Source organism: Pan paniscus, chromosome 2, assembly GCF_029289425.2.
Source record: "Pan paniscus chromosome 2, NHGRI_mPanPan1-v2.0_pri, whole genome shotgun sequence".
Classification (NCBI taxonomy): Eukaryota; Metazoa; Chordata; class Mammalia; order Primates; family Hominidae; genus Pan; species Pan paniscus.
This window is the reverse complement of record NC_085926.1, coordinates 95,035,475-95,050,909: the sequence shown is the minus strand read 5'-3', so window position 1 is coordinate 95,050,909 and position 15,435 is coordinate 95,035,475. Positions and strand designations below refer to the sequence as shown.

Below are 15,435 nucleotides of genomic sequence, written 5' to 3'. Positions count from 1 at the left end.
TGACTTGGCTTGGTTTTGGGTGCTTCTCATATCTGTATTTACTGTCTTATTCTAGTTTTATTGATTACCTACTATGTATAAGGCACTGTAAAACATAAAAAATTATGCAAAATATTTTATATTTCCTCAAATTGCCATTGTTTGGTACAGAATTAAGGAATGCATTCAATGATTACAATATATGTGAGTATCATATGAAAGGAGACAAAAGATCACTTCTAAGTGGAGTTAAAAAGGAAAAACTACAAAGAAATCATACTTAAAATGAAGCTATAATGCATAGACTCATTTTTAATTGATGGAGATCCAGAAGCAGAGTATTTTAGGAATAGATAAAAGTACAGGCTTGGAGAATAACAGGGCCTATTTCCAGGCTCAATCAAGTTTGCTGGGGCATAGGTTCTTTGATGACAATAGTATAAGATGAGACAAGGAATGTACAGAAAGCCAATACTGGAGACTTCTATGTAGTATTCCATGACTAATTTCTTCACCATTTATCTCAAGTGCCTAAGTAGTAAATAGTAAATACTTTAAAAAATCTGATAAATGAGTGAATTAGTGAATTAATTAAAGTTTAAACTTTAACCAATAAAAAGTTGGTAGTCATGAGATTTGGCTCAGAAGTGAACATTAGAACGAATAACCAGACAGTGGCATATTATGAAGAATTAAAGAGATTAGAAATTAGAGGAGGAGAAGCTAAAAAGAAAACACTTTATACAAATAAGGAAAAGGGAGGTGAGCACCAAGAACTGTGAAGGAACTGAGATTTATACTGCTTTCAAGCTTACGTATTAGGCTATTGTAGTCTCATGAACATTGGGAGAAGACATGAGATCCCTGGATCAGAGACAAATAACTTCATTACTCACAGTTATAAAGGCAACCAGAGTATCAGCACCCACGTTGTTTTCCCAAGTCCCAATTACCACAGAGACAGGTGCATACTTAGTGGACTGAGGAACAGGGGCGGAACCCTGAGCTTGCAGAATTAGAATCTTTTGTAACAGGTCAAAGCTAGGTTAAAAAGGTAAGGTAGCCTAAACGTTGCTGCAGAGTAAGACATTGATTTTATTTTACTGTACTGTAAGCAAACATGTCCTTTACTCTACAGGAAGACACTATCTCTATTGTAAAAGGCTGTTAGCTATACAAACGTCTTCAAAAAAGCCTGAAACAAAGGAAACTTAGATGATATATAGAAACATTATCAATAGAGAATTGTCTCCCAATAGAGATGGCCTGACTTAGGAGGTGGTAGTGAAAATTCCTCTCAAATAATCACTGTATTCATGGCAGGTCTCTGTGGTTTAATTTAGTCTGAAGATCAATTTTTTAACTAGAACAGGATTTTTTTGTTATATTACATCTTCTCAACACAAACAGAAAGAATAATTACTTTATTGCATCTACACCAAAGCTCATCATAACTTAGGAAGGAAATGTTGACTTCCTACAAGAATGAACTGTAAGTCAGAATGTAACACTTCTGGACTTTTCTCAAGGATGGGAGTTAAATTCATAGAATTCAGTAAGTTAAATTAATAGAGCTTAAAACCTTTCTAGAGAGAGTTTCTAGTATCCTGACAAAATCTGTTTTTCATATATATTATATATAATACATATAATGTATATATATCATAATTAAAAATATTTATGAAGAAAAAAGGATGAATCTATGAATTTATTCTATTAATAAACTAAAATATCAGAGTTGTGTTTTGTTCTGAGCTGTGAATACTGTAGTAGCTTTTCTCCTTATTTCATAGATAATTTGAGATATAACTGACCGTTTTAAAAAGCAAAACAGAAAGAACTTGGCCACACACTCATTAGGTCCTACGTAGTAAAGAATTTAACCTTATCCAAAATATGATCTGACCTTTGCCCTTGGCTTCTGGGAGGTAATCTCTTAGTCCTTGTAATGTCATGCATGATAGGAATATCTTTGGTGTTCTTGGATCAGCCAGACACTTACAATGTGATTTAGGAGAGGGGCTCTGAGCCATGCCAACAGTATAATTTAGGGTGGGCTTTGGGTCACCAATACACCTGGAAGTGCTGGAGACCAAGATCAGTCACAGGGAAAATCAATCACACCTATGTGATGGAGCCACAGTGAAAACTCTGGACACTGAACTTGGGTGAGCTCCCTTAGTTGGCAATACTCATGAGTATACTGTCACCCACTGATGCTGGGAAAGTTATGCTGTCATAAGTTCATGGGGAGAAAACAAGTGGAAGCTCCACATTTGGAACTCTACTGGACTCTATCCATCTTAGTCAGTTCAGGCTGCTATAACAGAATACCATAGACTGGGTGGCTTAAATAACAAATATATTTCTCACACTTCTGGAGGCTGGGAAATACAAGATCAAGATGCTGGCAGATTTGATGTCTGGTGAGGGCACTCTTCCTGGTTTCTAGATGGCTATCATCTTCTCATTCTACCCCTACATGGTGAAAAGAAAGCAAAATAACTCTCTGGGGTTTCTTTTATAAATACACTTATAATCCCATTCATGAGGGCTCTAACCCTATGACCTAATTATCTCCCAAAAGCCACACATCCTAATACCATCCAAATAACACCAGGAATTAGGATTTCAAAATATGATTATGTGGGGAACAAATATTCACTTCATAATACTATCTTATACATTTATTCTCTTGTCTGATTTTAATCTGTATCCTTTAGCTGTAGTAAACTATAACCATGAGTATAATAGCTTTCAGAGAATCCTGTGAATCCTAGTAAGTCTATGAACCTGAGAATGGCTTTCGAAATCTCCAACTTGCAACTGGTATCAGAAGTGAGTGTGGTCTTCTGTAGGTTGTGTTCCCTCTAACTTTGCACAGGTCTTCAAAAAAATTATATTCAGGAGATATTTTATCTTTTTGTGGTGCATAGTTTACATTTTTATAATTTCATTTTTTGATTTGCATATGATAATATGTAAATGACAACATTCCATGTTATTTTTATAATACACCTTTAAATATATATGAATGTATGTATATGTAATATCATTAAATTCTACAATCTGTTTTCCAAATATATTTTTAAACTTTTTAATAAAGAAATTAACAAAATTGACCAAATGTCAGGTGAAAGAAAGCATATTAATCTTAAATACACATAATTATTATGGAACTCTTTAAAAATTAGGCATATCATACCTAAAAATAAGTTTGTACTTAAAATGATAATAGCCGGGCGCGGTGGCTCACGCCTGTAATCCCAGCACTTTGGGAGGCCGAGGCGGGCGGATCACGAGGTCAGGAGATCGAGACCATCCTGGCTAACACGGTGAAACCCCGTCTCTACTAAAAATACAAAAAATTAGCCGGGCGTGGTAGCGGGCGCCTGTAGTTCCAGCTACTCGGGAGGCTGAGGCAGGAGAATGGCGTGAACCCGGGAGGCGGAGCTTGCAGTGAGCCGAGATCGCGCCACTGCACTCCAGCCTGGGCGACAGAGCGAGACTCCGTCTCAAAAAAAAAAAAAAAAAAAAAGATAATAAATTTGACCATCTTACAACCATCACAGGTTGATTCTTCCTTATTTTTAAGTGATTTTACTTTTACATATTTCTTAAGATTTGTTATAAACATATAGAATTCCATGTTTTAAAGTTTTTTCACATGCAATTTTTGAGTTTCTCAATTAGAAATATTACTATTGCATAGCCCTAAGGATTCTCATTAGTGGAAATGTAATCCCTTGCTGCCTAACAAAGCCTTGGAGACACCTTTCTACCAAAAAATAATAAGGTCACATTCAGCATACTGATTCATCATTACTTTAAGGAATATATTCTTTATATACACTATACAGTGGAGACAGACAAACTGACAGATGATAGATTCTTGCTGCAACAGCATGAAAGGCAAATTTACATGTCATTATTATTAATAAATGCTTATTACATGTCAACTGTGTAAAACTGTACAAACACGATTGCCAAGCATCCTTCTCAGCCATGTGGTTTTGGATCCTGCCCCAGCAATTTTTAGCCTCAGAGTTTCCGATTGACTTGGGCAGGCCATGTGCATCAAAGTCCTCTAGGTATCTGCATGAAAATATGTTCTCATTACTTCTTCTTAGCACTGTAACCTAGTGACAGTTCTTTTAGTCATGGGCCAGAGAAAGCAAGCCAAAAAAACCTGTCATCTTCTAAATTCACAGCATGAAGCTATAACATTTCTTTAAGCCTTCTTCTTTTATTTCTGTATCCTACTGCCAGTCTGACTGTCAAAGTCACAGCATGAGATAAAAATGAAAAGAACCATCAAAGAAACCCATGTGCAGAATTTCCCTACAAGAGTTTCAGCAAGAGGGGCCAAAATATGAAAGTGGCTACTCTGACATTTGCCCTCCAGCAAAACATTAATGAAAGGAAGAAACAAACGTATGCTTGCCCACCCCTCAAATGTGTTCCCTGATATAAGGAAATGGAATGTTTCATTTTTGTAATAGATAAAAAGATCAATTGCTAGAACATATTTTGCTGTGAGGGGTTTTTAAATATAAAAATTGAAAATGGTCCATAATATCCAGACGGACAAAAGTGAGTTTAAATTTCTATTGATTTCAAGGTCAGAGTTCTATGCAAAATTTTTGGCAAAATCATTTTAAATATAATTTTTTAAAATTTTGATATAAAATAGAGAATTCACACAGTAGTGTGATCATAAAAGCATTTGCATCATCTCAAATCAAAACCAATATTATAGCAAGTAGCATATATTAAAAGGAAATGTGCATTTTTAAACAATTATTCTAACTTTCCCTCAAATTTTTGAAAAAGATATGCATTTTTTTCAAGACAAGGTCTCACTCTGATTGCCCAGGCTGGAATACAGTGGCATAATTGTAGCTGCAGCCTCGAATTCCCGGGCTTAATGATCCTCCCTCTTCAGCCTCCTGAGAGGCTAGGACTACAGATGCATGCCACCACACCCAACCAATTTTTAATTTTTATTTTGTAGAAATGGAGTCTTGCTGTGTTGTCCAGGCTGGTCTTGAACTCCTGGCCTCAAGCAATCTTTCTGCCTCAGCCTCCCAACGTGCTGGGATTACATGCATAAGCCATGTGACCAACCTAAGATGTGCATTTTAAAGATATGAAGTACACTTTCATTACAAGTGTCTCTGGGTGCATATGGTTTAAAAAACCTGTATATTGTGCTGTGTTAACAATAAAATTTTTGTTGTCATAAATGCATTTTTATAAATAAACTTTAGATTTGAATAATTTTAGATATACAAAAAATATGCAAAGATTAGAGTTCTTATATACCCCTCACCTAGTTTCTCATATTGTTAACATTGTACATTATCATATTACATTTGTCAAAACTAAAAAATGGATATTATCGCATTACCATTATCTAAATTTTAAACTTTATTTGCATTTCACCAGTTTTCCAGTTTCTTTTCTAGTACTGAATCCAGAATACCACAATGCTTTAGTTGTTATCACCCCGAGTCTGTGACAGTTACTGTCTTTCCTTGATTTTTATGACCTTGACAGTCTTAGGGAGTACTGACCAGATATGCTGCAGAACATCTCCCAGTCTGGGTTTGCACAATTTGCTTTTTAATACTACCAATTTAATGAATGTTTTTATAGTTTTTCCTATGTATAATTGTTGTACCACTAATCACTCAAATAAATAAACATTATATTTATTTACTAAAAGGAGGACATTGTACTTCCAGAAAGACTTAATACAATTTTCTCCACTAGTTAAACACCTTTATAACAAGAAAAGTAATCAAGATGAGATTCATTTATTAAATCAGTAAGTAGTGCCACTTTGTGACTGGCATTGTGCTTTGCAGAAAAAAAAAAATGTGGTTCCTTTCCTCTCAGGAGGACATAGTTAAGAAAGGAAAAAAGTCAAGTAAACATAAAATTATCATACAGAGCACAGTGAACTGCATGGGGGGTTAATGTCTGAGACATGTCTTGACCATAAGGCCTCCAAAGGCCGACATTCATGACTATACAAAATTAGATGTGCCCAAATGAATCTCGTTATTTTTATAAATATTAGCTGCATTTCATTCTATCAGAAAGCTGTGTAAAATATATCTGCTCAGGCAGAAGAGGTAATATCCAAGATAAATTCTGTAGAAAGAGTTATGTTTCACTGGGGGAGAGGTGGGCAAAGGAAAATTTAGGTAAAGGAGGAAAATGCTATATAGTGTGGTTTGAGCATATGATGCCAGCATGCTTTGCCAACATCTTTTCAATTTTTGAATTGAGGATGGGAAGTTAAAAGAGGATTATTTTCCCTACTGATTTCAAGGAAGAGCATGACAAATAAGATTTGCATTTTAAAATTTATTTTTTTAATTAAAAGAGCAATTTACATCACTCCACACATTGTAATTATTTTTCTTTTCATTTCTTTTTAAACATCTTTGCATTTTAGAGAGTATTCTGGCAGTAGTGCAGAGAATGAACTGGAGGTAAAAGGAATTAGAAGTGGGAAACAATTAGAAAGCTGTTAGTATAATCAAGACAAAATAACAAGATTATCAACTAAAGATAAAGAAGAGTTTTCAAAGAAAGGTAGAATCTAAAGGACATGCATAAAAGTGAACATGAAAAATTTTTTAAAAAGAAGAGGAGGCATCATTTTAAAATTTCTGCTTAGTTGATAAGGTAGCTATTGGTGTGAGTTACCTAATATAGAGAGTACAAGAGTCATGGATTAAGAAGGTTGGAAGCTGTGAAAATCTTTCAGTTTTGAAGAGTTTGGGTTGAGATGCCTGAGTCTGAGGAAATAACGTAGAGATGCCCAATAGTCTTATGATTATTGGAAACAGAGTTAAGGAGAGAGATGCTAGGGATATGGTTTGGGAGACATTATCATATAGAGAGTATTGGAAATAATAGAACTAAGTGATATTCTCCAGCAGCAAAGAGAATGAGAGGCTGTTTTTGGAACTCTCAGAAACATTCACATTTAATTAATGAGTGCAGGTAAACTACAGAGAAAACTACACTAAGAAAGAATGTCAAGGAAGGATAGAATAAAATCAAGAAAACTTTGTCATGGAAACTAGGATGCAGGCTTCAATATTCAAGGACAGAGGTTATAAAATGAGAGAAAGACCAACACTGCTAAAGCTACAGAGAAGTCAGCTAAAATTAGTACTTTATTCTAAAATAATTTTTCATAGGATGGCAATATTGTATAATTTAAAAGGAGCAATCAAATAATATGGTAGTCATTTAGTTTCAAATAAAAATATGGCAGTGTGTATGTCATTTGGGGGTAAGTTTGCTAATATATGAGAATGGACCAATTTAAAAATATTAAGAATACGCTATGAAAAAATTCATAGGTAAATATGAATACTAGATATTTTGTCTGGCAACAAGAATTTTATAACCAATACATTCTTGAAGTTGGAAAGTGCTCAATTCAATATATGATGCATTTTGCTATCTCTTAAGCTACATGTTGCACCCAAAACACTTTGTAAAAATATAAAATAATTTTTCTCTATTTTAGCTAATAAAAAAACTTCATATTTAAAAATAAATCCTTCAATAAATGTGGTATGATACAAAATAAAAAACCTATGCAGTAGAATTTCAAGACTCATTGAGAATTGTCAAATTCTTTCAATGACAAATGATTTAAAACATTTTCCCGTTGTAAAAATAAGAAGTAGTAAAATAACCATGAAATAGGATGTTAGCACAATGCATTAAAATTTTTTTTTAACTGTTGTCATTTCCTAAAGCTAAATAAGGTATTTTAAAATTTAAACTAGGAAAATCAAGAGAAATAAAAATTTTTTAAAAAATGTGAGGAAAATAAGAAACTAAAAAGTTTAAAGATACATTTTGGATATTAAAAATATTCCTGATTTAAAGGAAGAAAAATACAGCCCATTTGGGTCAAGCAGAAAATCAAATCTGAAAGTATAGAATATATAAAAAATATTGACCATAATATAAAGTATGACAAACAGATGTAGAAAAATTAGAGTAAGTTCTCTTGTGTTAAAACTTTAGAAAGAGTTATATTTCATTGTACATCTGTCAATATAGTTTTATTTGACATGTATTATTAATATACATAGTAAAATAAAATTTAAGGAAAAAATTACCTTAATATGAAGTTAAAGGGATTTTTTTTTACTCTATATTAAATATACAGTTCTATATATATACAGACACGGATATGCAAAGACTTTAAATACTTATATTCTATACCATTTTTCTGAAGAGCTCAAGAAGCTTTGAGGAGATGTAGTCCATAAAATAGGAGAGCATTGATAGAAAATAATTACTAAATGGGATTTCACATAAGAAAAAGGCAGAAGAAATTCAAGAATAAGCAAAAGGAAGTCTCAGGACAAAAACTGTGCAGCAGACATTAAGAAAGAAACAAAACCAAAGACAAGATGAGAACCACAGAAGAAAAATGTACAGAGGAGAAAAGAAAGATACAAATCATATGAGACATTTAGCTGTATGAAAAAATTTATTAAAATATAGAGTATAAGATATATTAGAAAAGTTACTCTTATGTTTTAAAGAAAATTAAGCACACTAAGAAAGACGTAATGAAGATTATTAATTTCAAGATAAAATCACTGTAGAAGAAAAAACATTTTTATTTCAATGTACATTTTATTTCCCAGCAGTGAACAATATTTACAGTGTTGTAGCAACAGAAATATTGAATAGGGGCATGGAAGTTAGCTAAATATATTAATCTACCAATATATGTAATGTCTAAAATCAAGATTACAGTGTATGAATTTTATTTAGATATGAACATATGAAAAAAAAAAGCTAAAAAGGAGAAACTAATTGCCTCTGAGGAATATGGTAAAAAATGAGCTGGGGTGCATAGGAATTTCTTTCTTTTTGTTATAAGCCCTATTGATCCATATAATTGTAAAGTTTTAAATATAAATAAATTTTAAATGTGTAAATTATATTAACAGAAAATATAGAGATAAACAATTCCAAAAGGAAAAGATACTCAAACTTCTTTTTGGTGAAGGAAATTTAAATTAAAGCAATAATTAGTATACCTATACTAACCCTGCTGACAAAAATGGAAAGTTCTGTGAAAGTTGTCGAAATCAAAATAGAGTCACTTATGTTAAAGATCCTCACAAACAGAGCCAGGGAAGGCCATGAAATTAAGGGAGGGTTGTTATACACAAATGCTTGATAAAAATAACTATCACGGAGACCGTGAAAACCACAACCTTGCACAAAGGTCATCATAACCTTACACAAAATATACATCTGCCAGGACGTCTGTCTAGCAACTCCCTAGACAGTTGAGAATTATCTCAAAACAATTATGTAATCCTCATTTTTCCTTTAAAAACCTTTGTTTTATTTTACCTCCCTGAATACACACATAGCTTACAATGGTACTCATATTCTCACTGCAATGCCTATTCCTCCTAAAAGACCATTATCTCTTAAAAAGGAGTCTCCCCCTCTGTTTGTTATTGGGTTGACAGTTCTACAAAACTTATTGGTGATGGGATACAAGAACACTCTGGAATCATACAAAATGAAGGAAGCCATTGACCCTGGGGAACAACAATACTATATATTGCTTCTTGATTATACCAGTTTTTGGTGAATTTATGGAAACAATTACTTTACTATCTCATGTTTAGCAAGATTGAGGTAGTTGTATAAGCATTCATAACACCCTCTCCAGATGATATATTAGATTCTGACCAACATTTGGAAAATGACAGAAGGAAAACTTCCTACTTTTGCTGGATCAACATAAGAGAATACAGATATGGTACAATCTATAACCAACTTTAGGCAGTATCTAAAAATTGACTTTGTAAATACGGCATTTCATGTTTTTAAGGAAGTTATCACATGGTTACTAACAATTGTGAGAACATAACAATGCATATAGTTTTCTGTTATTATTATTTTTATAGATTCAGGGGGTGTAGGCACAGGCTTGTTACATGAATATATCCCATAATGGTGAAGTTTGGGGTTCTAGGTGCCCATCACTCAAACAGTGAACATTGTAGAGATCTTTGACTTCCTTTGTTAAATATATTCCTAGGTATTTGGTGTGTGTGTGTGTGTGTGTGTGTGTGTGTGTGTGTCTATTGTTAATGAGATTGTGTTATTGATTTGGTTCTCAGCTTGAAAATTATTGATGTATGGAAATCTTACTAATTTTTGTACATTGATACTGAAGTCATTTTTCATGTAATTGATGAGCATAGAAAGTTGGACTTCCTCTTTTCCACTTTGGCTGCCTTTTCTTACTTTCTCTTGCCTAACTTCTCTGGCTAGGAATCCAGTACTATGTTGAATAGGAGTGGTGACAGTGGGCATCCTTGTCTTCTTCCGGTTCTCAGAGGAAATTATTTCAGCTTTTCTCAATTCAGTATGATGTTCTCTGTGAGTTCATCATAGATGGCTTTTATTATTTTGAAGGCTATTCCTTCAATGTCTACTTTGTTGAGGGTTTTTATCGTAAAGAGATTTTGAATTTTATTGAATGCTTTTTCTGTGTCTATTGAGATAGATAGTCTGGTAAGATTGGGCTGTGAATCCATTTGGTCTGGGGCTTTTCTTTTGTTGGAAGATGTTTTATTACTGACTCAATTTCATTACTTATTATTGGTTTGTTCAGGATTTCTATTTCTTCATGGTTCAACCTTGGGAAGTTGTATGTTTCCAGAAATTTACCTGTTTCCTCTAGGTTTTCTAGTTTACACACAAAGACATACTAGTAGTAGTCTCTGATGATGTTTTGTATTTCTGTGTAATGTCACTTTTATCATTTGTGATTGTGCTTATTTAAATCTCTCTTATTTTCTTGGTTAATTGAGCTAGCAGTCTATCAATTTTGCTTATGGTTTCCTAAGAGCCAACCTTTTATTTCATTAACCCAAAAGCACAGCTTGCTGCCAGTGCTCATTAAATTTTACATAAACACACTCTTTGAGCCTGAAGCAAATCTTACGGATTTTTAATGTGAAAATAAAATATAAAAACTGTTCTTGTTGTTATTTCTAAGAAGAACTAACATCAGAATCATCTGAATTATCAGAACTGTCTATTTTGGAAAAATTGTATTCAACAAATGAATCTTTGATCAACAACTGTTCAAGAATGATGTTAACATCACGGAAAGGAATGCTGTTTTCTAGGATTTGACTTTTTAGCCATCAAGACTTACTATCGTTTGTAAATGGAAATACCACCACTAAAGACAGAACACTATAAATAGAATGATGTCTTGTTTCCAAAGTCAATATATTAGAGTGATGCAAAAATAATATACTTGAGATATTTCATGGCAAAGTTATCTTGGGGCAAACACTGCAGCTGCAAGCACCACCAGCAAGTATTCTGGGGCAAATCAGAAAAGGGTTAATCCTTTGTATCTTTTTCTTGTTTTTTGTCTCAATCTCATTTATTTGTGCTCTGATCTTTGTTATTTCTGTTCTTCTGCTAGTGTCGGGTTTGATTTGTTCTTGTTTTTCTAGTTCCTTGAGTTACGATATTAGGTTGTTAATTTCAGTTCTCTGTATTTTTTTTTTTATGTAGGCATTTTATACTATAAACCTTGCTCTTAGCTCTGCTTTTGCCATTTCCCAGAGGTTTTGATATGTTGTATCTCTATTTTCCTTCAAGTTTTTGATTTGTTATTTAATTTCATCATTTACCAAAAAGTCATTCAGAAGCAATCTGCTTAGTTTCCATGTTTTTGTGTAGTTTTGAGTGTTCTCCTGGTGCACTGATGTCTAATTTTATTCCACCATGGTCTGAGATCTTAAGATACTAGATATTATTATTTTTTTATTTTATTGAGGCTTGCTTTATGACTAAGCATATGGTCAATTTTGGAGAATCTTCCATGCACAGGTGAGAAAAATGTATATTCTGCGGCTGATAGGTAGAACATTCTGTAAATGTCTATTAAATCCACTTAGCCTACAGTCCAGTTTAAGTCCAGAGGCCCTTTGTTGATTTTCTGCTTTGAGGATCTCTCCAGTGCTGTCAGTGGGGTGTTAAAATCCCCCACTATTATTGTATGGCTATATATCCCTTTTCTTTAGTACTTGTTTTATAAATCTGTGTGCTCCAGTGTTGGGTACATAAACACTTAGGATAGATATATCTTCTGGTTGAATTGAACCCTTTATCATTATTTAATAACCATCATTCTCTTTGTCTTTTCTTTTTTACTGTTGTTGATTTAATGTCTGTTTGATCTGATATATGTATAGCTACTCCTGGTCATCATTGTTTTTTGCTTGCATGGTATGTCTTTCTCCATCCCTTTACTTTGAATTTATGGGTGTCCTTACCTGTTAGGTAGATCTCCTGTAGGCAGCAAATGATTGGATCTTATGTTTTTAATCCTATTTGCCAGTCTATATGTTTTAAGTGGGGCATCTTGGCCATTTATTTTCAAGGTTAATATTGATATGTGAGGTTTTGTACCTATCATAATATTGTTACCTAGTTGCTTTGTAGTCTCATTTGTGTAACTGCTTTATAGGATGTGAGCATTGTACTTATGTGTGCTTTATCATGACCAGTATTGTCTTTTTGTTTCTAGGTTTAGAATTCCTTTGAGCTCTTCTTGTAGTGCCAGTCTAGTAGTGACAAATTCCCTTAGCATTTGCTTGTCTGGGAAATACTTTATTTCTCTTCCATTTATGCAGCTCATTTTGGCAAAATATAAAACCCTGGGCTGGCATGTTTTGTCTTTAAGAAACCTGAACATAGGCCTCGATCTCTGGCTTAAAAGTTTTCTCCTGAGACATCTGCTGTTAATCTGATGGGATATCTATTATAGGTGATTTGATGCTTCTCTCTGTTTTTAAAATTTTTCCTCTCATGTTCACTTTGGATAGTCTGATAACCGTATGCCTTGGTGATGTTCATCTTATAAAGTATCTTCCATATGCTCTCTGGGCTTTCTGTATCTGGATTTCTACATCTCTGGCAAGACCAGGGAAATTATCCTGAATTTTCCCTCAAATACTTTTCCAAAACTTTTACTTTTATTTCTTATTATTCATAGGTTTAGTTGCCTTACATAATCTCATATTTCTTGAAGGTCATGTTTATTTTTTTAAATATATTTTTTTCTAATTTTTATCTGACTAGGTTAATTCAAAAGATTTGCCTTCAAGTTCTGAAAACCTCTTTTGTCTTTTACAGTTTATTATTAGAGCTTTCAATTAAAGTAATTTGAAGTTCCCTCAGTGAATTTTTCATTTTCAGACACTCTCTTTTTTTTAACAGTTATCTCATCTTTCATATCCTAAATCATTTTTTATTTCTTTGTATTGGTTTTCCACATTTGTGGAAATTTTTCTTATTTCTTTGTGTTGGTTTTCTTGGATCTCATTGAGCTTCCTTACAATTCATATTTGGAATTCTTTGTCATTTTAGAATTGTACTTTGGTTAGGATCCACTGCTACAGACCTAATGTGATCCTTTGGGGGTGTCGCAACACTGATTTTTCTAAGTGTCAGAGTTCTTATATTGTTTTCTTCTCATCTGGAGAAGCTGCCACTTTTACTTTTGAATTTTCTTTTGTTTAGGAGGGATTTGCTTCCCCCCGAGGGTGGGAGTGTTGCACATGTTGGGTAGGGTCCTTTGGCTTTGCCTCTTTGTGCTATTAGTGGGCCAAGTCTCTGTATGAATTCCTTGGTTATAGATATCCTTAGTATAGTGGCTTTCTCAAATGCTGGTTATTTGTAGGTTTTAGTACTTGTGTACTGTGAGTGTGTGCAGGCTCATTTTCTGCTAAAGAGATGGGGAGGTGAAGGTCTTGGGAGGCTTTTCTTGTTCCCTGCACTTCTGTCAGCAGGAATTATATTGGGTTGTGCAGTTCACTCTACAAGCCCATAGGTGGTACTTGTGAGTAAGAGTGGCTTAGTGCTATACAATGGTGTCAGAAGTTGTAATGGTATGTGCAGGCTGGCTTCCCCACCAGTAGGTGGTGCTTGTAGGAGAGAGGCAGCTGTGTTGGTGGCAGTGAAATTTTTACTTGCCCTTTGTTAATCAAGAGAATTTCTGGGGTGTCCCTGGTAATGGGCAGGGCCCTGGTGCTCTCTGAGGTCCATGTCCAATGTTCCACCAAGGTGCCTGAAGGTGACAAAGCTGAGTGGGCTGGGTCAGACAAGCCTGTGACCTGGTGAATGCAAATGCTGATTACAATGGGGTTAGGGACAACAGCCAGGCCACTTGGGCAACCCTCCAGGGAGGGGCAGAGGCAACTGTCTTGCACCAAGAGTCCACTCAGAGAAGAGCAGTGACCCAGAGTTTTCAGCATATCAGGTGGCACTGGCACACACCTAGGTTTCACACCCCAAATCCAGAGGGTCTCCACTGGCAGTAGCCAGAATAGTTAGGCTAGTTCCCAAGCAGTCTACCTTTTGATCCCTGAGCTGCTCCAGGCTGCAAGAATCCCTGTCTGTGATAGATAGCATGAATATCAGGCCACGCCCTTCTCAGTCCATTCTCGTGAATGGAGGGGCACTCAGCCCCCATGCCACAACAGGGACCCACACCATGATCTTTTCTGTATTCGGACAGTGGAGGCTCCTCCTTGGTTTGAGATCAGATTACAAATCTGATCTCCATGCCCCTGGACTGGGGCCAGGCCCACAGACTTGTTCTCTGGCTTAGTGGACTTAAGCTTTGGCTGTGATAGGGAGGGGTGAATTACTCCTAGGCCACCACTAAAACATGCAGATGAAGCAATGGTGGCTATGCTGTGGGTCCCCCACTGCAGGAATGACCAGGCAGGCAGTCTTGGGAGGGATAGGCAAGCATGGGTTATGTGGTTCTAATGCATTTGGTTCTACAGCTATGGGAGTAGAAGCTGTCTTTGAGGTGCATGAGAGTGTTGGACCCCTGCTCACGCCTCAGCCTGGCAGATAGCAGCAGCAGCAGCTTAGGGCAGGATGCAGAGCCTTGGGGGATGGGCTCCCAGAACTGTGCTTTGCTGCAGTTGCTCAGCGGGGTCCGTGTGAGTTCAAGCAGTGGCTCTGCATGGTCACCAGCAGCTTCCTTAGACAGTCTAGAAGTCTAGGGCGGTCACAAAACTCTTCTGTAGTCAGAACAGATGTCTGCAGCTAGAATATGAAGTCCTGGGGTTCCTTCACTCACCTACTCCTTGACTTTGGGTCCAGAGAATGGTCCTGGTGTCCAAGCAGGAAGCTCTGCTTCCTCCCTTTTCATCCCTGGTGCCGCCTGTCATCTCTCTGCTAAATTTCAGTGTTATCTCTTGGAAGACCTATTTGATTGTGTAGATTTATGTGATATTTTGGTTCCTTTCTGTGGAAGAGGGACGTCATAGCTGCATCTAGTCAGTCATCTTGAACCCCTTCTCTCACATTTTTTTCTAGTTTTTTAAAAATTAC

The 15,435-nt window shown here is 35.3% G+C and overlaps 1 protein-coding gene across 7 annotated transcripts in view; it reads right to left on the bottom strand.

Annotated features, from left to right (window-relative positions):
- Nucleotides 1-15,435, bottom strand: part of EPHA6 (EPH receptor A6) — a 955,687-nt gene that overhangs the window by 623,923 nt on the left and 316,329 nt on the right. The window contains exon 4 of one of the 7 annotated variants that reach the window (XM_014344307.4): nt 2,212-2,457. The exons of the other annotated variants lie outside the window; for them this stretch is intronic. Within the exon in view, the coding sequence (XP_014199793.3) occupies nt 2,447-2,457 (11 nt within the window). The 3' untranslated portion in view covers nt 2,212-2,446. Of the gene's footprint in view, nt 1-2,211; nt 2,458-15,435 lie in introns of those variants that run through there. 7 annotated transcript variants of the gene reach the window in all.